At 43.9% G+C, this 23,444-nt stretch overlaps 1 protein-coding gene across 1 annotated transcript in view; it reads right to left on the bottom strand.

Annotated features, from left to right (window-relative positions):
- Positions 1-23,444, bottom strand: part of corin (corin, serine peptidase) — a 184,216-nt gene that overhangs the window by 94,330 nt on the left and 66,442 nt on the right. Inside the window, exon 4 of the mRNA XM_068007804.1 lies at positions 22,944-23,122. Within this exon, the coding sequence (XP_067863905.1) occupies positions 22,944-23,122 (179 nt within the window). The remainder of the gene's footprint in view (positions 1-22,943; positions 23,123-23,444) is intronic.

Below are 23,444 nucleotides of genomic sequence, written 5' to 3'. Positions count from 1 at the left end.
ATAACTAGAAATCTGAATATCGGCCCAGTGCTTTGATTTCTTTTCTTCCCTGTATGCAACATGACACGGTGCCCTGTGATCACTATAAAGGTTTGACCTCAGCATAACCTGCTTCCTCATTAGCGGTATTGGTATAAATTCAGTTTTTCCTTGATTGAGACCTCAAACTTTCATGTTTTCTTGAGTCTTTGCAATCCTAAAAAGGCTTTGAAAAACAAGTGGTTCGAATCGCAAGGTAACACTGCAATTTGCTCTAACTAGGCTTTAAGCAAAATGAGATTGCATTCTAGCTCACTCAGCTAACAGAATGCTTTTTTTTATGCTTTGAAATTTTCCATTTGGAAAAAAACTGCACAGAACAACTTTATTGGTGTATGGTAACCAGGATTTCAGATTTGCGCGTTGGCTGTTGTCATGGAGAATGTACATGTTATTGCTGCATCAGGTTAATTACCCACTCAGCCATCTGTCATCCTGGAAGTCAAAGTTTTCAATTTTGAAATATATATTTCAGGCTATGAGACTTTTACAGTCTCCATCTGGGTGTTTTTTTTTACCCACCATTTAATTCTACTAAAGTTTACTTAAAATGAGAAACAAAAATAGTAACTGCATCTTGATTACTAATTAGGGCACCAGCCTTACATTAATTGAGGCATTTTAACCATTAGCATAGAGGTAATTATATGATAATCAGTCTGAATGAAAATATATGCACCAACTGGTGTTTTTCCAATGACATGGCGAACAACAGTAATGCAGTTGATATATGGTTAGATTTCCAGAAACCATTTACAAGGTCAACGGTAAACAGTCATATAGTAAAGGGAGAGTGTGTCACTTAAAAGTAGCAAACAGAGGATAACCATCAATGGGAACTTTTCAAGTCAGAAAGAAATTGCAAGCAAGTTACAGTTTCTAAATAATGGGGTAATTTTGATTTTGTGCGATGGTGTAAAACGGGCAACAGCGAATCGACCGCCTGTTTTACATCCGTCCTGATTTTCGTTTCCATTGACTTCAATGGAGATAAAAATTGGGAGAGATGAAAAGTGCGCTGCTGACACACTATCACCTGTTTTACACTATTGCACAAAGTCGAGATCTACCCCCAGTGACTGGGACAAGGACATTGTAAGCAAAATCTCCAAGTTTGCAGATGACAGCAAATTAGAAAGCACAGTAAATAATAAGGAACAACACAAGCAGATTCAGGAGGATTTATGGAATTGGATATGGGTGGGGTCGCAAAACAGACAGTATTGCATTGGTCGCCCGTTATACGCCCCCACCCATTATATGCCCCGTTGGTATTCAGTTACAACGACTTCAACAGAATGGAATATCGAGCGTGTCATATAACGGGCAGCAAAAGTGAATCCGCTTGTTTTGCATCCCCGCACATGTCCAATTTCTAGTGTAATAGTGCGATAGTGTGTCAGAGCGCATTTTTCATCTCTCCCAATTTTTATCTCCATTGAAGTCAATGGAAACAAAATCTTTTAGGGAACTGAGGCAAAAAGTGGCACATGCAGTTCAATGAGAAGTGCAAAATAATTAATATGCAACAAGGGACCAAAAGGAGGAGTGTGTATTAAATGGAATGGTTCTACAGTTATCTCAGGGTTATTGTGAATAAATCTATGAACCCTTCAGCCCAGTGTTTAGTTGTAGAGAGAAAAAATATAAATTTCAGTGTTTCATTAGCAGAGGAAAAGAGTACAAATCCATACATAGAATCATAGAAGTTACAACATGGAAACAGGCCCTTCGGCCCAACATGTCCATGTCGCCCAGTTTATACCACTAAGCTAGTCCCAATTGCCTGCACTTGGCCCATATCCCTCTATACCCATCTTCCCCATGTAACTGTCCAAATGCTTTTTAAAAGACAAAATTGTACCCGCCTCTACTACTGCCTCTGGCAGCTCGTTCCAGACACTCACCACCCTTTGAGTGAAAAAATTGCTCCTCTGGATCCTTTTGTATCTCTCCCCTCTCACCTTAAATCTGTGCCCCCTCGTTATAGACTCCCCTACCTTTGGGAAAAGATTTTGACTATCGACCTTATCTATGCCCCTCATTATTTTATAGACTTCTATAAGAATACATTGCTGAATAAGGCGATAGTCCCCATCTGCAGCGTTGTGTGTAGTTCTGGTCTCTTGAGAGGATACAGAGAGAGGTGCAGCACAGCTGATTCTGGGTATCAAGATTCTAAATTATAAGAAGAGATTAAATAAAATTGGGCTTGGGCTCCCTTGGAAAAGGAGAAACTTTAAAATTGCTTGATTGAAGTTTTCAGGACGATGAAAAGGATTGAAAAACGGTTCCAGGCAAGTTGTTCACTGTGGCAAAATGTTCAAATATTAGGAGGGAAACTAGTTAAAATTAAGAAGAGAAGTCATGCAGAATTTTTAAATTTAAATTTTTAATAGTCTTGTTAAACAGGGAGGGCCATTGAAGTGAATGGATATGTATCTGAGAAGCAAAGTTATTGAGGGATATGCCAAGAAAGCCAATAAATGGGGATGGAATCAATCAAATTGGGACAGATTGTTGGTGTCATGGTCTTTTCTTCATCCCAAAAGTTCATAGGATAGATTTTCCTCTGCTTTGGTCCCAAATAGCACCAAAATTATGGTGACAATGTAGACAAAAAATGGGCACTAATCCTTTTTCCCTGTTCTGCCACTGAATAGCTCTGCCCCTGAACTCCCTCCAAGGCTTTTCTGGTGTCTGTGCCTGAAGATAGTTCAGTAATTCAAATTACATGCAAACAAATGCCAAATTTGGGCTGTACCTAAATTTCTTCTAATAATGTTGAGCCACAAATAAGGGACAGACTGCCCATAAAAACTTGGTGTTGCTGCTTTCTAAAAAGACAGACTAGTATTGCCAAGGTCTTTATCTTTGGCGTTTGACATTACAAATTATTTTGCTTCTTCGGTATTTGTTGCTGAGTGCTGCTAGTCCTTTACATTTAGTGATAGAGGCTCTGTTCAGGACTGTGCCACCCATCTTTTTGTGATGAGGCTTATTTGGAGGCAGACGAGGAGCAACAACCACAAGCCCCCTAGGCAGATGCTGAAGAAATTCGCCTGGCTTTCTCCTAGGCCACTAACAACGGTTTCCCTACCACAGTACAAGAATATCCTCCACCCCAACCATAAAAAAGAAAAAAGGAAAGATTTGCATTCATATAGCCACTTTCACGACTTTGGACGCCCCTATGCAGTTCACAGCCAATGAAATACTTTTTTCAAGTGTAGTCACTGTTGTAATGTAGGAAAAACAAATACAAATACTTTATCCCACCTCGAATAAAAAGAGAAGCCTCACAGTTAGCCTTCACCCTCTCCATATTCCTACATCAGAATTCTTCAGACCCACACTTGTTTTTCTTGTTCCTCCACCTTCAAAATGCATTGATATAATTATACTTTACCAACACTGCTTTACTGAAACAAGTGTCTGTGTGTCTCGATTTGCATATTAAAAGAGGCCTACCACTGAATCAGGCGGGCTCTTTGGGTGCCCATAGGTACACCCCTTTCAAAATGGCGCCAGCCACATTGTCGAGGTTAACGGAATGGCAAAGCTACTGACCCCATTTTGAGGCCGTTACTACCCCGTTAAAGTCAGGCAAAACAAGTTAAAATCAACCTCTTTATATTTTACAAAGAGAGTCCTTGATGAGATTACATCAGGTCAGTGGGAGATGTTATCAGGCAGTAGGACTATCAATTCATGCACCATGTAAGGTTCTCAGTTACAATACATTATCCCTTGGCAGAGAACTAGGACAGTATGAGAAATTGCATTGAGCATTTTCAGTTGTCAGGGCTGTAAGAGATAATAAACTACTCAGTGCTGATTAAAAGTGTCTCAACCTTTGGCCCTGGTGTTTAATCAAAGCAAAAGAGACATTTCTTCTCAGAGGCGCTACAGACAAATGAAGGTTACCAGTATAAACGCTACGGTGACTGGTCCAGCATAAAAGCTTAAGGCATAGGTGACTGAGACAATTTTAACAGAAGAGGAATTAGTTCTGTCCCCTGTTCCAGTACTACATGCATGTTATTCATTGGAGCCAATTCAATAGCTGAGAGTGAGCCATTTTAAAAATCTTTCTCTTTCATTGTTCCTTTCCTACCAAAGATTACCAAGGAGTCAGATAGTTCCTTACCCATCATGAGTATGCATACTTCATCAGATGTAGGAAAGGGCTTTGAATGTCAGCTTGGCTCAGTAATGGCACTCTTGCAATTGAGTCAGAATGTTGAGAGTTCAAGCCCCACTACAAGACTTGAATGCATAATTCTAAGCTGACACTTCAGTGCAGTCCTGAGAGAGTGCCACATTGTTAGAGATACTATCTCTTGGATGAAATATTAAACTGAATCTCTGGCCTTGACATTAACCCCACCTAGACGGGTGAGCCAGGGTGGAGGGTTAAAGCCTTAAACGCAGGGAACGTGTCCCCAACATGCCACACATGCGCCTTTTTTATGGCACAAGATATCGAGGCATCTGAATGTCCCGTCGTGGAGAGGCGGGACATTCATTAACATATTTAAAACGAGCTCCCACAGTGCAATTGGAAGTCCGATTTAAAATTCACTGCTGCTGCGCGGGTTTCCTAGAGGTCATGAGCTGCCGGCTCCACAAGGTAAGTACCTTTCTCAGCACACCTTGTGGGCCAGGAGGAGCAGGAGTACTCCCCTGGGCCCCTCAAGGAAGCCTTCGGCCTCCCCCACTGACAATCCCCCACAGCCCTGATGGCTTCTTCCTCTCTCCCCAGCCCCGATGGCCTCTCTCTCCACCCTGCCGCGATCGCCAACCATCCCCCCCTCTCCCAATTGCCAGGGTCCCTGGCTGCGACCTCCTGCCACTGGTTTTCTCTCCCTGCCGCCGGCCAGGCTGTCAATTTGACTGCCTGCCGGGCAGGAAACGGAACAAAAAATGATACTGAGGTCCTTCTGTTAAGTTCAGCAGGACCTCCGGGTCCCAGTCCTCGCTGGGTTCTTCTGCCATTTTCGGCCTTCCCCGGACATATTGGAGCCTGTTTAGGTGGATATTAAGGACCCCAGGGTTGATTTGAATCCCCTCAACTCGTTGACAATGGGACTGGCAGCCTATAAAATGGAGCGTTCTGCCTTACCGCCCCATGCCGGCTGGAATCCCACTGGCCACCATTTTAACTGCTCACCGCAGTTTGGTGGCTGAAGTACCCGTCAGAAGCAGGCGGGAGCCTTATGAATAATGCAAGTCGGGGTCCTATTACATCAATGGGACCCTGACTGAATTTTAACCCAGGACTGAGCGGGGAAACCACCATAGCTTTCCTGCTAGATGACGGCAGGTCGGCAGCTGATGTGAATGACAAAGAGGCTATCCAAGGTAAGTGAAAACTTTCCTTTGTGGGGCCAACAGCAGCTGCAGTGCAAGGAAAATCACAGCTTCTGCTACCCTGAACTGCCCTTTCCCTTCCTCGAGACTCTCCCGAAAGCCCTTCCCCATCACTTACCTGCCTCCAGCTGCCAGAATCTCCACTGACAAGTTGCCATTTTCCACCCGTTTCAGGCAGGCAACTGATCGGCTGTATGTAGATGAGGCCCGGGAGTTATAATACCACGGGCCTCAAACTTAGGCTTGTGAGCGCTTTTTGCACTCGCCTCACCCTCGGCTGCCCAAAACCCGCCGGGGGTTAAAAATGAACCCACAACATCAATTTTAGAAAAAGAGCAACAATTTTCCACCGCCCTGGTCAACATTGATCCCTCAACCAACATCAATTCGCTGCTGTTTGTGGAACCTTGGAGTGTGCAAATTAGCTGCTGCCTACAAAACAACAGTGATTACACTCCAACAATAACTAATTGGCCGTGAAGGGTTGAGGTTATGAATGGCTCTATATCAATGCAAGTTCTTCTTCTTCGCAATTACCAGCATTATACTTTTCAAAATAGGTTTTGTTTCTGCTCCTGCCCTGTCAAAGCAAAAAATGAAACTAGTTTGTAAGTCAGCAATGAAATGTTCTGGGGTATGTGAACCTAGAACCATGTGTGGTTAACAGCTGTGAAGCAGACACATTCATTATCCTCGGTTCTTCCTGGAGCTCAGATTATTTATGTTGAAACATTCTCTAAATCCTGTACTGCAGTTTCTAAATAATGCTAAAATATCTCTTTGAAAATGTTTTAGCTTCCTTCAGACTATATGTAACGTTATTTGAAAAAAAAGGCGTGAGAAGGATTCCAGAAATTAAGACCATGGTACTTTAACTCCCGGGCCTCATTTAAATCCCGTCGGCCGACTACCCACCGGTTCCAGGAGGAAAGTCAGCGGGAAGCGATAGAAAATCGCGTGGTCCAGAGGCTACTGGCCAACAGCAGGTAGGTGGCGGGATCAGCTGCGGGGGCCGTCCTATTGTGTCTCGTGTACGGAAAGAGGAAAGGGGAATCAGTTTTAAGTGTCTGCGGCAGGGGAGGTCTAAGCTTTCCTTGAATGGCCTGGAGGAATACTCTTACTCCTCCTGGACCCACAAGGAAAGTAAAAAGATTTCCTTGTTTGGGCCTCTCTGGCCCCGGATCTTCTTCCTCACCATTTTCACCTGGCAGCAAAGCTACTGCGGCTTCCTGCTCAGCCAGCCAAGTTAAACTTGCAGTCAGCTCCCTATTACGTCATCACGAACCGACATGCATATGTAAAAAAGGACCCCTCCGGCTTTGGGCAGGCGTTCTTGCTGCCTGCCCAGTGGAGCAACAAGAAGAACTTGCATTTATATAGCGTCTTTAACATAGTAAAATGTCCCAAGGTGCTTCACAGGACCGTTATCAAACAAAATTTGACACCGAGCCACATAAGAAGGTATTAGGACTGATAATCAAAAGCTTTGTCAAAGAGGTAGGTTTTAAGGAACATTTTAAAGGAGGAGAGAGAGGTGGAGAGGCAGAGAGATTTAGGGAGGGAATTCCAGATCTTAGGGCCTAGGCAACTAAAGGCACGGCTCCCAGTGGTGGAGCGATTAAAATCGGGGATGCGCAAGAGGCAAGAATTGAAAGACCACAGAGATCTCAAAGGGTTATAGAGCTGAAGGAGGTTACAGAGATAGGGAGGGGCGAGGCCATGGAGGGATTTGAAAATTCAAGAAAGGAGGGAGAGAGAAAACAGGGAACTTCAGGCCAGTTAGTCTGACATCAGACGTTAGAAAAATGCTGGAATCCATTATTAAGGAAGTGGTAACAGGGCACTTAGAAAATCGTAATATGATTAGGCAGAGTCAACATGGTTTTATGAAAGGGAAATCGTGTTTGACAAATTTATTAGAGTTTTTTGAGGATGTGACTAGAAGGGTAGATAAAGGGGAACCAGTGGATGGAGTATATTTGGATTTTCAAAAGGCATTCTATAAGGTACCACATAAAAATTTGATACACAAGATAAGGGCTCATGGGGTTGGGGGTAATATATTAGCATGGATAGAGGATTGGTCAATGCCAGAAAACAGACAGTAGGAATAAACGGGCCATTTTCAGGTTGGTAGGTTGTAACTGGTGGGGTGCCACAAGGATCAGTGCTTGGACCTCAGCTATTTACAATCTATATTAATGACTTAGGTGAAGAGACAGAGTGTAATGTATCCACGTTTGCTGACCATACAAAGCTAGGTGGGAAAGAATGTACAAGGTTACAGGGATAGAGCGGGGCAGTGGGACTAGCTGGATTGCTCATGCATAGAGCTGGCACGGACTCGATGGGCTGAATGGCTTCCTTCCGTGCTGTACCATTCTATGATTCTATAAGCTGTGAGGAGGACACAAAGAGTCTGCAAAGGGATATAGACAGGTTAAGTGAGTGGGCAAGAAGGTGGCAGATGGAGTATAACGTGAGGAAATGTGAGGTTGTTCACTTTGGTAGGAAGAATAGAAAAAATGAATATTTTTTAAATGGTGAGAAACTATTAAATGTTGGTGTTGAGGGAGATTTGGGTGTCCTTGTACATGAAACACAGAAAGTTAACATGCAGGTACAGCAAGCAATTAGGAAGGCAAATGGTATGTTCGCCTTTATTGCAAGAGGGTTGGAGTACAAGAGTAAGGAAGTCTTTCTACAATTGTACAGGGCTTTGGTGAGACCACACCTGGAGTATTGTGTACAGTTCTGGTCTCCTTACCTACAGGGATAGGGTGGGGCAGTGGGACTAGCTGGATTGCTCATTCATAGAGCTGGCGGGGACTCGATGGGCCGAAGAGGCGGTGCAATGAAGGTTCACTAGATTGATTCCTGGGATGAGAGGGTTGTCCAGGAGAAGAGATTGTGTAGAATGGGCCTATACTCTCTGGAGTTCAGAAGAATGAGAGGTGATCTCATTGAAACAGATAAAATTCTGAGAGGACTTGACAGGGTAGATACTTAGAGGCTGTTTTCCCTGGCTGGAGAGTCTAGAACCAGGGGGCACAGTCTCAGGATAAGGGGTCGGCCATTTAGGACTGAGATGAGGAGGAATTTCTTCACTCAGAGGGTTGTGAATCTTTGGAATTCTCTACCCCAGAAGGCTGTGGGTGCTTAGTCGTTGAGTATATTCAAGGCTGAGAGCGTTGGACTCTAAGGGAATCAAGGGATATGGGGATCCGGTGGGAAGGTGAAGTTGAGGTCGAAGATCAGCCACGATCTGATTGAACGGTGGAGCAGGCTCAAGGGGCCGTATGGCCTACTCCTGCTCCTATTTCTTATGTTCTTATGAAAACAAGAATGAGAATTTTAAAATCGAGGCGTACAGGACCAGGAGCCAATGTAGGTCAGCAAGCACAAGGGTGATGGGAGAACAGGACTTGGTGCGAGTTAGGATACGGGCAGCAGAGTTTTGAATGAGCTCAAGTTAATGGAGGGTGGAAGATGGGAGGCAACCAGGAGAGCTTTGGAATAGTCGAGTCTAGAGGTAACAAAGGCATGGATGAGGGTTTCAGCAGCAGATGAGTTGAGGCAGGGGCGGAGACGGGCGATGTTACGGAGGTGGAAGTAGGCGGACTTGGTGATGGAGTGGATATGTGGTCAGAAGTTCATATGAGAGACAAATAGGATGCCAAAGTTGCGAACGGTCTGGTTCAGCCTCAGACAGTGGCCAAGGAGAGGGATGGAGTCGGTGCCTAGGGAATGGAGTTTGCGGCGGGGAGCGAAGACAATGGCTTCGGCCAACCCAATATTTAGTTGGATGAAATTTTTGCTCACCCAGTACTGGATGTCGGACAAGCAGTGTGACAAATGAGAGACAGAGGAGGGGTCAAGAGAGGTGGTGGGGAGGTAGTTATGGGTGTCATCAACGTACATGTGGAAACTGATATTGTGTTTTTGGATGACGGCGCCGAGAGGCAGCATGTTTATGAGAAATAGGAGGGGACCAAGGATAGATCCCCGGGGGACTCCAGAGGTAACAGTGCAGGAGCGGGAAGAGAAGCCATTACAGGTGATTCTCTGGCTACGACTGGATAGATAAGAATGGAACCAGGTGAGCGCAGTCCCACCCAGCTGAACGACAGATGATAGGTTTTGGAGGAGGTCGAGAAGGATGAGGAGCAGATAGTTTACCATGGTCACAGTCACACAGGATGAGGAGCAGATAGTTTACCATGGTCACAGTCACACAGGATGAGGAGCAGATAGTTTACCATGGTCACAGTCACACAGGATGAGGAGCAGATAGTTTACCATGGTCACAGTCACATAGGATGAGGAGCAGATAGTTTACCATGGTCACAGTCACACAGGATGAGGAGCAGATAGTTTACCATGGTCACAGTCACACAGGATGAGGAGCAGATAGTTTACCATGGTCACAGTCACACAGGATGAGGAGCAGATAGTTTACCATGGTCACAGTCACACAGGATGAGGAGCAGATAGTTTACCATGGACACAGTCACACAGGATGTCATTTGTGACTTTGATAAGGGCCGTTTCAGTACAGGTGCAGGGGCGGAAACCTGATTGGAGGGATTCAAACATGGAGTTGCAGGAAAGACGGGCACAGATTTGGGAGGTGACAACATGTTGAAGGACTTTGGAGAAGAAAGGGAGGTTGGAGATGGGGCAATAGTTTGCACGGACAGAGTGGTCAAGGGTGCGTTTTTTTGAGGAGGGGATGATGATGTCAGATTTGAAGGGGAGGGAGACAGTACCAGAGGAGAGGGAACCATTAACAATATCAGCTAGCATGGGAGCCAGGAAGGGAAGTTAGATGGTCTGCGTCAAGTCTGTGTCCCTTGGACTTAAGGGAATGGAGATCAGGGGCATACCAGGGTGAGGGACCAGGGTGAGAGAGAGTAATGGTTTTCATGGGGACAAGGGCATCAAAGGTGGAGGTGAGGGTGTGATTGAGCAGATCGGTAGCTGCAGAAATGTCATGGTGAATGGAGGGCCAAAGGCTAGACAGTTGGGAATTTGAAAGTGCCGTTGTAAGTGACTTAGGGAAGAGTTTTTTTCCAGGTGCGAACACAGAAGGAAGTGGAGTTGGGAGGGGGAAGAGGGATGTGGGTGACAATGGATACAAGGAAGTGATCAGAGATGGCCTTATCCGTGATTGACACAATGGGGGTTACAATTGGCAACCGTCAGCTCCTTGGGACTCCAGGGTGGGTAAGTAACCTGGACGAGTTTAATTGCCCACCCATTCAGTTTTGGGTAGGGTTCAAAATGCCCCCAAGGATGTGAACGGGGCCATTTTGAAATGGACCCAGTTTTAAGAAATTTAGAATTTGAATGTCTGCTTATTTTTCATTTTTAAAAATGTTAAAAAATACTTCTTGGGTGCTCATTGTTTTTTTTTTCTGCAACCTGCCAGTTTTCCACTGCAGGGACGTGTAAATAGTTTTTGCCTGTGACTAGAACCTTAACGAAAATAATGAGTAAGTGTAACTAAACTTTATCATCAGACTCCTGCTGATTGGACAGAGTGTCAGTTTGCCCCAGTGGATTAGGATATAGCAGTGGGGGTGGGGGATTTTAATAAAATCAGCATCAGATCTCTGGAGGCTTTATGGTGAGCCTAGAACACCATTCTCTGGTGATCTACTAAAAATCAAGAGGATGAACTACTTTCACAAAGATACCTCTTATTCATTAGGATGTGTTTTACTCACTTCTAATTAGACAGACGGGGGGAATATTGCATACTGAGTTTTCCTCTTCTTCAATTAAAATAATGCATAGTTAACACATTGCCACGTAGATAGTTCACGCAAAACTGATTAGATTCCTGCATTGTTATCTCCAGATGAAATTATAGCAGTAGATTAACTGTACTTATACTGCAGAACATATTTTATACTTGGTTCAGGTTGTGGCTTGGTAAACTAGCATTGTACATTTAGATCAGTTATATGACTATTAGAGTGAAGTATACCAGGAACCAAAAGGGATGGCAGATTAGTTCTAGGTGTTTAGTTCCAGGGATCAGTTCAACCACGATCTAAAACAAAGCTTTCACTGAGACTAGTGAAAATAATGAATGAGATTCCACTATATAAACTGTGTTTCTTTCATCAGCTTGGATGTTGAGCTTTCCAGAGAACACATACTAGATGCTTGAGCACAGAACTAGAGGATGCTTGTTCACAATTAGCAAACATCAAAAGAAAATAATTCCCCCCCACTAAACAGTGGTCATGTGGAATAGACTCCCAGCAATTGCATTTAATACTAATTTCTTCTGAAAAGAAATGAAGAAATATCTGGTTAGAAAAGGGTTGAAGGTTATAGGGTATGGACTGAGAAGATCAAATATTCTACAGAGATTGCTGGTTCCTATACTGCTAGAAGCATGGGCAGGAATGAATTGTGCAGATGTGGGGGATGGATGAAAGGTTCTATATAAATGCAAGCCTTTCTTTCTATTTTTTATGTTCTTACTGTACACTGTAGCTGACTGGGGTAAGTTAGAGAAAATATCACTTTGCCTTCATGGGCAAATGCATGGCTACAGAGGGACGACCATCTTCATTCAGAAGTGCCGAGTGGGTAATCCATCTCTGCCTCCTCCCGAGATCCACACCATCACAGAAGCCAGTCTTCAGCCAGCTCGATTCACTCCACGTGATATCAAGCAACGGCTGAGTGCACTGGATACAGCAAAGACTATGGGCCCTGACAACATCCCGGCTGCAGTGCTGAAGACTTGTGCTCCAGAACTAACCGTGCCTCTAGCCAAGCTGTTCCAGTACAGTTACAACACTGGCAACTACCCGACAATGTGGAAAATTGCCCAAGTATGTCCTCTCCACAAAAAGCAGGACAAATCCAATCTGGCCAATTACTGCCCCATCAATCTACTCTCAATCATCAGCAAAGTGATGGAAGGTGTCGTCAACAGTGCTATCAAGTGGCACTTACTCACCAATAACCTGCTCAATGATGCTCAGTATGGGTTCTGCCAGGACCACTCAGCTCCAGACCTCATTACAGCCATGGTCCAAACATGGACAAAAGAGCTGAATTCCTGAGATGAGGTGAGAGTGACTGCCATTAACATCAAGGCAGCATTTGACCAAGTATGGCATCAAGGAGCCCTAGTAAAACTGAAGTCAATGGGAATCAGGGGGAAAGCTCTTCAGTGGCTGGAGTCATACCTAGCACAAAGGAAGATGGTAGTGGTTGTTGGAGGCCAATCATCTCAGCCCCAGGACATCGCTGCAGGACCTAGGCCAAACCATTTTCAGCTGCTTCATCACTGACCTTCCCTCCATCATAAGGTCAGAAATGGGGATATTTGCTGATGATCGCACAGTGTTCAGTTCCATTTGCAACCCCTCAGATAATGAAGCAGTCCATGCCCGCATGCAGCAAGTATTGGACAACATCCAGGCTTGGGCTGAAAAGTGGCAAATAACATTCACGCCACACACGTGCCAGGCAATGACCATCTCCAACAAGAGCGAGTCTAACCACCTCCCCTTGACATGCAACAGCATTACCATTGCCGAATTCCCCACCATCAACATCCTGAGGGTCGCCATTGACCAGAAACTTAACTGGACCAGCCACATAAATGGTCAGAAGCTGGGTATTCTGCAGCGAGTGACTCACCTCCCGACTCCCCAAAGCCTTTCCACCATCTACAAGGCACAAGTCAGGATTGTGATGGAATATTCTCCACTTGCCTGGATGAATACAGCTCCAACAACACTCAAGAAGCTCGACACCATCCACAACAAAGCAGCCTGCTTGATTGGCACCCTATCCACCACCTTAAACATTCACTCCCTCTACCACTGGCACACCATGGCTGCAGTGTGTACCATCTACAAGATGCACTGCAGCAACTCGCCAAGGCTTCTTCGACAGCACTTCCCAAACCAGTGACCTCTATCACCTAAAAGGACAAGAGCAGCAGCCACATGGGAACACCACCACCTGCACGTTCCCCTTAAAGTCACACACCATCCTGACTTGGAAATATATCGCCGTTCCTTCATTGTCCCTGGGTCAAAATCCTGGAACTCCCTACCTAATAACACTGTGGGAGTACCTTCACCACATGGACTGCAGCAGTTCAAGAAGGCGGCTCACCACCATCTTCTCAAGGGCAGTGAGGGATAGGCAATAAATGCTGGCCTTGCCAGCGATGCCCACATCTCATGAATGAATAAAGCAGGCGCAGATTTTTTTAGACATCATCAGAGGCAGCTCCCAGATACAATAGTATTAGTCTTTAGTATTCCCCTTTAAGTTGGTGCTTACTAAAATAATAGCCAACAGCAATGAAAAGCATATCCTAGTAAAGATTGCTGACTCACAGTGCAGTGCTTAAAACTATGTGTTGCATGCAAGCTTGCCCTTCTTTGTGGTAGAACAAAATTGACACACTATGTCCTTGTCGTCAAAAATGTTACCTCCCTGGCAATGTCAAATATGTCAGGGCTGCAGCCACTATAACTTCCATCACAAGCTACTGCCTTTGACGCTTAAGATGCCTTGTCACTATAACATACTTTTTTTTATTTGCTTTTTCCTGGAATTGCTTTATTGCCATTACTAAACCCTAAGAATGTTACATGGGCAGTTTCCAAGGTTGGGGTGGGGCTTTGGTCTTATAAAATAAGTTTCACATTTACAAATTGGTGTTGCTATTCTAACATCCGCAGAGGAAATTGTGTTTTAATTCATCATACGCTCAACATTAGTAAGGTATCAAGAGTACCAGGTTATGAGGGTCGATTTAATGCAGCATACAGAATACTGAGCAGCCAATAATAATAATCCCAATAGGCAGCCGCAAGGTCAAACAGCATGAGCAGTGAGAGCTGCTGATTATCTGAGCTGAACGGCAGATTCTTGAGTCCCAAGACAACACAGTGGGAATGTGACATTTGAACACTGCTGCTCTGACCTTCACCATGAAATTCCACAGCAACTGCAGTGACAAAAGCTTTTGCCACTCACAGCACAATCATTCCTACAATAAACAATCAGCATTTTTATAATTTCGTTAAAGAGATTGGGGTTGAATTTCCTCGCCATTTTCAGCACGTGTATAAACGGCGTAGGAATTCTTTTCAGTGAGGAAATTCAGGTGGAAGTAGATTCCACTGCTTGTGCACCTTTAAAATGCTTCCCCCGAGTTTCCTCTTGTTTATTGAACTTTCTGCTGATCCGCCTACCGAGTCTCCGCTGGCCTCATTTGCATACGTTAGAGTGAGACCCGGTAATGTAGCAGCTGCGAGTTTCCTGCGTTTACACTGCTAATGCAGTGAACCAGCTTCCAGGATCACCTGATACAGACGGAAGTGAGGAGCTCCTGTCACAGAAGAGAGTGGGTATTTTTAATACATATTTCTGTGGCACTTTATGCTGTTGTGCTTCCAGACATCTGGACTTGTTTCTCACGGGGTCAGACCACCGGTAGATTTTTGGATGCCTTACTCCCTACCCACAATCAAGGATTCTCAGGAGCAGGTATTTACTGCAAGCAGCATCACAGCTCATGTCATCACTGAAATCTTCTCTTGTGTAACTCAGTCTACCTTTGACACCACAGCCGTACCTCCTTCTCCCACACTTTCAAATAAAGGGATAGTCCCTTCAACAACTAATCATCCTACAACATGACAACACATCAGCCCCCATTGCTCCTACATGCCAATCATCACCTGAGTGAACATGTCTGCACCACATAAGTGTCCCTTTTCCTGTATGACTCTAACCTCCATCAATAACAAAACACCATGTCAGTGCACATCCTATTTCATTACAGTAAATTGCAAAGTGCACACAATCAGCCTACTCTTTTTTAACATCATACAGCACCTGGGCGTCTGCATGAGCCTTTTCTTCACCAATTCTCATGCTTCTTCTAGGTTCTATCTGAGAGCCAGGATCACAGAAGGTTAGTTGCTCCTGCTGAATAAAAAGCTCATGGAACCGAGGTAGGCCTCGTTTCATGCTAGGGAAGAATGCATGACTTCAGCTTGCTCCTGGGCAGCCTGGTCTCACCACCCACTTCCCACTGGCGAGACGCTCTGAGGAGGAAGGGTGGAGACCTGTTGTATACTGACAGCAATATCAGGCGGATAAAACTCCAGCTGTCGCCATTCCACTGGACCGTGGATCCGTAGCCCCATTGATCAGCAGGATGGCAGCTATCAGATTCTGAAAGCCCTGAGACATAGCGGATGCCATTGTCTGGAAGCTGCAATTCATGCTGCATTCCATTCTGTCCCCTATTGCCTCAGAGCAGCAGTCTGTGTTTCCATAGAGATGGAGGCATTAACTGGGCCCAGGCCGCTTTTTAGCTAGGGATCTGCTGCAGATTCGAATGAAGATGCCACTCGCTCAAATGGTGTCTGCAAAGAAGACAAAGCTTCCATGATGTTACCAAAAAGGACAGCTGTTGCCTCAAGAGTCACACCTGTCATTTGCCGCACATCCTCGCACATTTTTCTTTTCAGGCAAGTACCCACAAGTTCTGTATCCCACGACTCTGAAACTATTGGTAGCCTTCTCCTCAGCTGGGAAGGTGGCGCATTTTCACCCATTTTCCAGTTCCCTGGTGCTCTTTGAATCAACCAGTGTCACATCCACACTACTGCTATCTAATAATCCCCTCTGGGTGAAAGTGTCTGTTATGGTGCCTGGAAGAGAAGAATCAAGTGCCACAGGTGGTAAGTTTGAGGGGGTTGGGACTGAGGATAATGGGGCAGGATGAAGCCCCTGCAATTGGTGGGTGGCCTGTTCCTCATTCTCCTCTTATTCATCATCATCACTGTATGCAAAGAGGGAGAACCAGCTCCTTCTCAGCATCATCATTTTCCTCTTCCTATGCGCCATGTTGCTGTGGTGGATCTGCAGAAAAGGAGGGTGTAAGGTAAGAATGGGTTAGCATCACCTCCTCAGGATGAAAGAGATGAGAAAGGGGGGTGGAAGGTGCCGTCTGTATGGTTCTTCACAGGGATGCCAGGGCGACACTGCAAGCATTCAGCTAACCTGGCTCCAGCAAGATGCCACTGACCTCGCCATCTCCAACGTCAAGAGCTGAGCAAGTGCCTACTAGATCCATGGTCTTGTCCTTCAAGGGGGTGAGGGGTCTAAAGTTGGGAAAGTCCCCTCTGGTGGCCTTTGGTGGACATTGTGTGCCAATTTGTCCAGCTAGAAGAGTGAATGAGGGTAAGGCCAGCAGTTGAGGAGTGTGTGCCAAGTGGCATGGGAGAGGTGAAGTAAGAAATGTGGGGTGTGAGGCTATTGAAAGTAGAGGAAGGGGTTTTAGGGTTCTGCATGCAAGTAATTGCTGTGAGGGAAGCTGGGTATCCATAGTACAAGATGCCATTTAGAGTTGCCTTTAACCTGAGTGCAGTGTGAAAGGTTAGTTGTGGAAGTGTTGCTTTAAGAGGGTGAAGAGTGCGATGATGCACAAGGTGGGCAAGGAAGAAAATGAGAGAGAACCTAATGTGTAACCTTGCCTACCCGCTGAGATCTTTAAACTTTTTGCAATACAATTCTGCAGTCCTTGAGATGAGGGAGTTGTCACTCAGTGCCAGTGCCCCTTCCTTCTGGACAGAAAAAGGGTATTTTCTGGGTGGCTTGGTGGCACCCACACCCAGATATCTGTGCCTCCTGCCTTTGATTTCTTGAAAGGGGGCTTGGAGGTCTGAATCAGTGAATTTCTGCATTGTGCCATGCCCTGTTGCCCTCTGGGTCCAAATGGTGCCTGTGTGGTCTGTATAAGTATAATAAAAATATTGCTATGACATTCAGTGAACTTATTTGAGAGTGAAGTGAAAAAGCCAAGCACTGTTGCTATCTTACCTGTTTGTCCCCCAGTCTGTTGAAGAACAGAGCAAGCTGAACTGCATTTTTAAAGGCTGCGCAGAAGTTTCCAGATGGTACTTACATGGGTTTACGCCAGTGACTGCACCGATGGGAACATAAATGAGCAGACCCAGGAAACCCACATATTACTTCCTCTGCAGGACACCGACATACGTGACAATATTTTAAAGGGGCAACAAAGGCATAACTCATTTTGAGGAAATTCTAGGCCATGTAGGTGCCCATTTTGAAGTGGAATGAACAAAGGTCACGGAAAGTTTATTTGGTTCTTTTGGAAAGTCCAGCACACGGTTGGAGGATTTCCTTTGACCACAGCTCAGTAAAAATAGAATGCAGCACAGAACATAGGAACTGAAATTCTACAACGGTTGTTTCAACAACAACAACTTGCATTTATATAGCGCCTTTAATGTAGGAAAACATCCCAAGGTGCTACACAGAAGCATAACCAGACAAAAATTGAAACTGAGCCAAAGAAGGAGATATTAGGATGGGTGACTAAAAGCTAAGTGAAAGAAATATGTTTTAAGGATGATCGTAAAGGAGGATAGGAAGGTGACGAGGCAGAGAGGTTTAGGGAGGGAATTCCAAAGCTTAGGGCCTGGATGGGATGAAGGGAGTAAGGGTTGCAGATTTCTTGAAGGCTGTAGGGCTAGAAGGAGTTACAGAGATAGGGAGGGCTGAGGCCATGGAGGGATTTGAACACAAGGATGAGAATTGTAACATCGAGGTGTTGATGGACCGTGAACCAATGTAGGTCAGCAAGCACAGGGGTGATAGGTGAGTGGGATTTAGTGCAGGTTAGGATACGGGCAGCAGACATTTGGATGAGCTCAAGTTTATGGAGGGTGGAATATAGGAGGCCGGCCAGAAAAGCATTGGAGTAGTCGAGTCTGGCGGTAACAATAGATTTATTCTGCTTTTTGTGGATAGAACATACTTGAGACAATTTTCAACATTGTTAGATAGATACCAGTTTCATAGCTACACTACAGTAGCTTGGTTAGAGAGCAGCTAGTTCTTGTGTACAGATCTTCAGCACAACAGCTGGGATGCTGACATAGCTCATGGCCTTTGCAGTGTCCAGTGCACTCAGCGCCTCTTAATGTCATGTCAAGTGAACTGAATTGGTTAGACATCTAATCTATGATGGTGGTGACCTCGAGTGGGGGCTGAGTGCAATGGTTTTGCAAACACTTCAGCTTTGTCTCTTGTACTCACATGTTGAGATCGCCAGAATGGAGAACTGAGATGTTCATGGAGCCTCCTCCACCCATTAGTTAAATTTACTAGGGATTAACTTTCTGCAGGGGTTCTCCTGCTCTTCCCCCAAACCAGTGGAAGAGCCGTGGAAACCCCAGAAAAACAGCATTTAAGTTGTGTTTTCAGGGCTTCTGCAGATCATCTGCCAAAGTTACAACAGATTAGCAGGAGTACCCCTGCAAAAGTTCATCTCCCAAGTGTAAATGTTGCATAATGTAAACTCAACTCTGGGCTTCTTGCATTGTCCAATTTAGAGGCAGTGCTGTATTAACAGACAATGGATCTACCACCGAATCAGCTCAGGGGGAAGGAAGCTGGTCCTTTTCCAGTAGTGTCACAGTGATGTTGTGATCAGTACGTACTACTTTTGGTAAATTGCACAACCCAAGTAAACAGTTTTAGAAAATGAGTACAATCGCAGTGATCATAAAGTGTACTTGTAAAAAAAAAACATGTGACGATTTCTCACTGAGAACATGCAATATATATAGTCCAAAGCTTCATATTCTACAGAGCGCATACTAGGACACTAGCCTGGATTTTCCAATAAATGCTGCCTAATTTTCAGGGGGTATTTGGGTGAGAGGGAATGGGTCAAGGATCTGTTATCATGGATCCCTACTTTAGCATCCATAGTTTTCTACAGTCGTTTCCAGCAAAGGGCAGATTCGGCCCCCTTGAAATAGACTGGTATATTTAAATGAGATGGTAATGACTTGGTGAAGTCTACGTCCTAATTTCTATCATTACTGCCTCAATAGTACTCAGTAATAAATATACCCATATAAACACATAGCCAGTTTGCTAGGTACTATAGAAAGGAGCAGTACTTGCGGAGGCTGTGCTTCACAAAAAGGAGCCAAAGATGAGTTATGTCCCGTGCTGTAACCCAACATATAACCTACTTCTACCTACACTGTCAGTGGCTGCAAAGGTTACAATGCCAATATTTGCCCCATCAACACCCTTTATAAGGGGGACAAAAAATTTGCTTTAAATTGCTTATCTCTTAGGTGGTCCAGGCCCCAATCTAGACCTGCACCTCCCAGTCGGCAACAGTGACTACACTTCAAAAGTACTTAATTGGCTGTAAAGGGCTTTGGGACGACCTGAGGTCATGAAAAGCGCTATATAAATGCAAGTCTTTCTTTATACCGGCCCGCCAATGTCTCACCAGGCTGGGGATGCAAGAACTCCTGACCCACATCATCTTCTACGCTGCTGTTCTTGTTTGGGGCAGGACTCCGTCACAGTTACGGCAGGAGTGTGCCAGAACGTCCACTGATTGTCAGCCCCATTTATATGAGCACTTCATTTAAACAGTTAATAGACTTGGATGCTTTGAGTTCTTTGGGATAACCTTCAATTTTCCATGGGGGTTCTACCTGTCTCCCAATGTAACTGTAGCAGGGAAACTGGTAGAACCCACAGGAATACAGCTGAAAACAGCACATTATGCTTTATCCTGAGTGTTCTGCCAGTCTCCCACTGAGGCTATGGTGGGAAACTGGTAGAATCCCTGCGGAATTTCAGGATCTTTGTTTTGACTAATTTTCTCACTGGACAAAATAAGAGTTGCATTCTTTTTCAAAGTAAAATAAAACTGAATGTAAGCATAAAAATATAAATAGAAAATGATGGCAATACATAGCAGATCCATCAGCATCTGAAAAGACCCTCTATCAGAACATCTCTAACTGAAACCTTAGCCTAACTTTTGTTTTTTTCAGATGCTGCGATGTATTTCCAGCATTTTCTGATCTTTATTTGAGAGTCTAACATTTGTGTTGTTTTTTCCCCTTTTCATCTTTGCTTAGCAAAATACTTAATACAGGATCAAATGAGGTTGTGGGAATGTGTCTATCTTACAAGTGAGCCCTTGCAAGTCAATGTAAGTTTTGGATGCATGCCTTTCTCACATTGCAACATCACACGATTATGGCAGCTTTTGTGGGCTACAGTATACCTCATGGCCATTTCAAGTCTATATGCATTAGAATGGTCACCTGAAATTCTCTGCAGCATAACCCAGGTATTAAACAGTACACTGATACATGTTTTTGAATGCCTTTTTTTGACTAGGAGGTGTTTTTGCACTTGTACTATAATGAGATGCCTGACATTGTTTACAAGATCCTGATTGCAAACAGTGGGCACCTCATTACTGTACCATAAACCTTTGAAAACAGATTCCACTCTCCAAGGGCATTGTTCACATTTCATAAAAATAAAAATATACTTTAAAGAAACTCAGTGGGAATGCATTCATTAACTTCCTGCTATGTGGAGACTACAGAGCTTGTTAATATGGAGTTCCAATTAAAAGCTTTTTAGTGAGATTAAGTTATACAGAAGCTTCTTCCAATAACATTCTCTAAAATGACCTCCATTATTCAAGAGTAAATTCCTCAGCAAAGCTCTGTTGAAGTGAGTTGCTTTTTTAAACTGCTTTAGTCGCTATTCTACTAGAACATAAGTAGCAGTCGTGCGTCACGATTCAGATTCCTTACACAGCTCTTACTATAAGATGTCAATCATACTTACAGTAAGGAATTATTTATTTCAAAAATCTGTAGGTAAATGGAAACTTCATGCAACAATTACATTGCCCCCATTTTTACTTTTTCTTTCTCCATCTCAGCTATAGACATTCCAACACAGAAAAAGGCCATTCGAAATGCCTACGCTAGTGTTAGCTCAATATCGGAACTATCGAATTCCATTTCCCTGTACTTCAACATTTTTGTTCTTCCTATGTTTATTTTATTCCCTTTTAAATGATATGATTGTCTCAGCTTCAATAGCAACTTGCATGGAAAAAAAAATCCAAATTCCCCTTTATGTTTCTATTCCTAATCCTAAGGTTATGCTTTACATGCTATTGTTTTATTATAGGAAAACTAACAATGAGGCTAAGACATGATCACATCTTCTCTGCACTGGGGCATGAAATTATATTTACGATAAATTAAGATGTGCAGAAGCTACCTTGTGACCCAACATAAACATTTTCTAAACTGAACAGAAACAGAATACATTCATCCTGTGCATAGTCTGAACAAACCGTCTGCATAAAGTCAAATTAACAAGCCAAGCATGGATGAGCTGAGAGTGTAATGTGGGATGAAGGATATGTGAAACCTTGGAGGTGGTCTGCCACATATTTCTGAAAAATTGCTTTAGGAACTAGATTTTATTTTAAGTGTTAGGTATAATAGCTTTTACTATCTTTTTTCCCCGTAATTAGATTTGCTAATTTTAAACTTTCTCTCATGAAACAAAACACATTGGCCCTCAGTTTTGTGGAAAGTTCTCCTGATCTCCTGCTGTAATGTCAGCGTGAGATCAGCGGAACCCCCGGAGAGAAAGCATAAATGGCTGTTTTTAGCTGTTGACGCCAATTGTCTGGGGGTTCCGCCAATCTCCTGCCAAAGTTATGCCAGGAGAATCCCCATGGAAATTCGGGGCAATTGCTTAATCCTTTTTCTGCTCAGTGTAGTTTCCCCATTCACTGCAGTAGTCGCCTTTCTTGGAGAAAATGAACAGGTTAGTAATGAATGTAAGTTCCCTTAGTGACACACCTTCATAAAGCAGTGTGTAACTGAGCCATACTGATGAATAACGGTAAAGGGTGAATTAGCTGATCTCAGCCAAGGCATTGATAAGGTGCTGCAGTTAATACCCCTTGGTTAGGGAGAGGAAAGTGTGTGTGTGTGTGTTTGCGCATAACAGCTGATGAGAGAATTGGGCTCAGGTATGATGTCCTTCATAAATGAATAGTGTGCCAGTACTCACATTCTAGGCTGACATATAATGAATGACTACTTTGATGAGGTAACAGAGGGTGGCTGCTGCCTATGGAACCATATGATCATATGAGTCAGCTCTTTCACAAAAGGGAGAAAATGGGAAGCAGGAAATAATTACGTGAATTCAGAACTTGGCCGCTGCACAAAATTGAAGGGGACTGTGATAACGATTTATATTTAAAAAATAATCAGGTGGTGTGCTGCCCCTTTTAGATAAAGCTGGACTCTGATTCAAATATCAGAGGACCGCATCAAAGGGAGAAATAGGGGAGAAACTGAAAAATGTGCTTACTAGCCAGATTTAAAGTTTGATGGAATATGGTTAATCAGATTTTGAAAATCTATTTGAATAAGATACTCAGTAGGTGCAATGCGCTTTAATATTTGCGATTTTAAAGTCTATCATTTTAAACTTGGCATATAAACAACACAGTATAATCACAAGAATCACTGGCTATAGAGTCTGATCTTGTGATGCAGAGTACCGACTCAAATTGGGAGGTTACATGGAAACCTAGAGTGATGATAGGTTGTTAACATTCAACTTACTTTTTCCTTCCTCTTGCTGTGGCGAAAAACATATCCTGCTGGTGTTTTCCATTCCTGTATCATTGACAAACCTGGAGCATTTGAGGAACTCTGGCCATCCAGCCTCCACCTGTTGCAGTAATGGCTCACAGCCTTCCTTCGCAGCCTCACAGAATGACATGCATGGTAGAATTACTGTTCTAAATAAATAAGATAACATGTGTTGGCATGAATAGAAATATGAATTACTGAGCAATTTCCCCTTATTTAAAGTAGAGAAAGCATAATATTACCACCCTATTTATAGTAGATTTTAAAACTTGAAAACACACAAATGCTTCAAAACATATGTACACCAGCCATAATATTCAGCTTGACCGCTCAAAATACAAGCTCATGTGTAATGGTAGCTGATAATATTTGTTGAACCCAAAATTCCAACAGCACCATGGCACTGTCAAAAGTGAGGCATGGCGGGAATTCTGCCTGCTGTGATGTCATGGCGACTGGTTTCCACCGTAA

The sequence above is a fragment of the Heptranchias perlo genome, chromosome 1 (assembly GCF_035084215.1).
Source record: "Heptranchias perlo isolate sHepPer1 chromosome 1, sHepPer1.hap1, whole genome shotgun sequence".
NCBI lineage: Eukaryota > Metazoa > Chordata > Chondrichthyes > Hexanchiformes > Hexanchidae > Heptranchias > Heptranchias perlo.
This window is presented reverse-complemented; position numbering and strand designations above follow the sequence as displayed.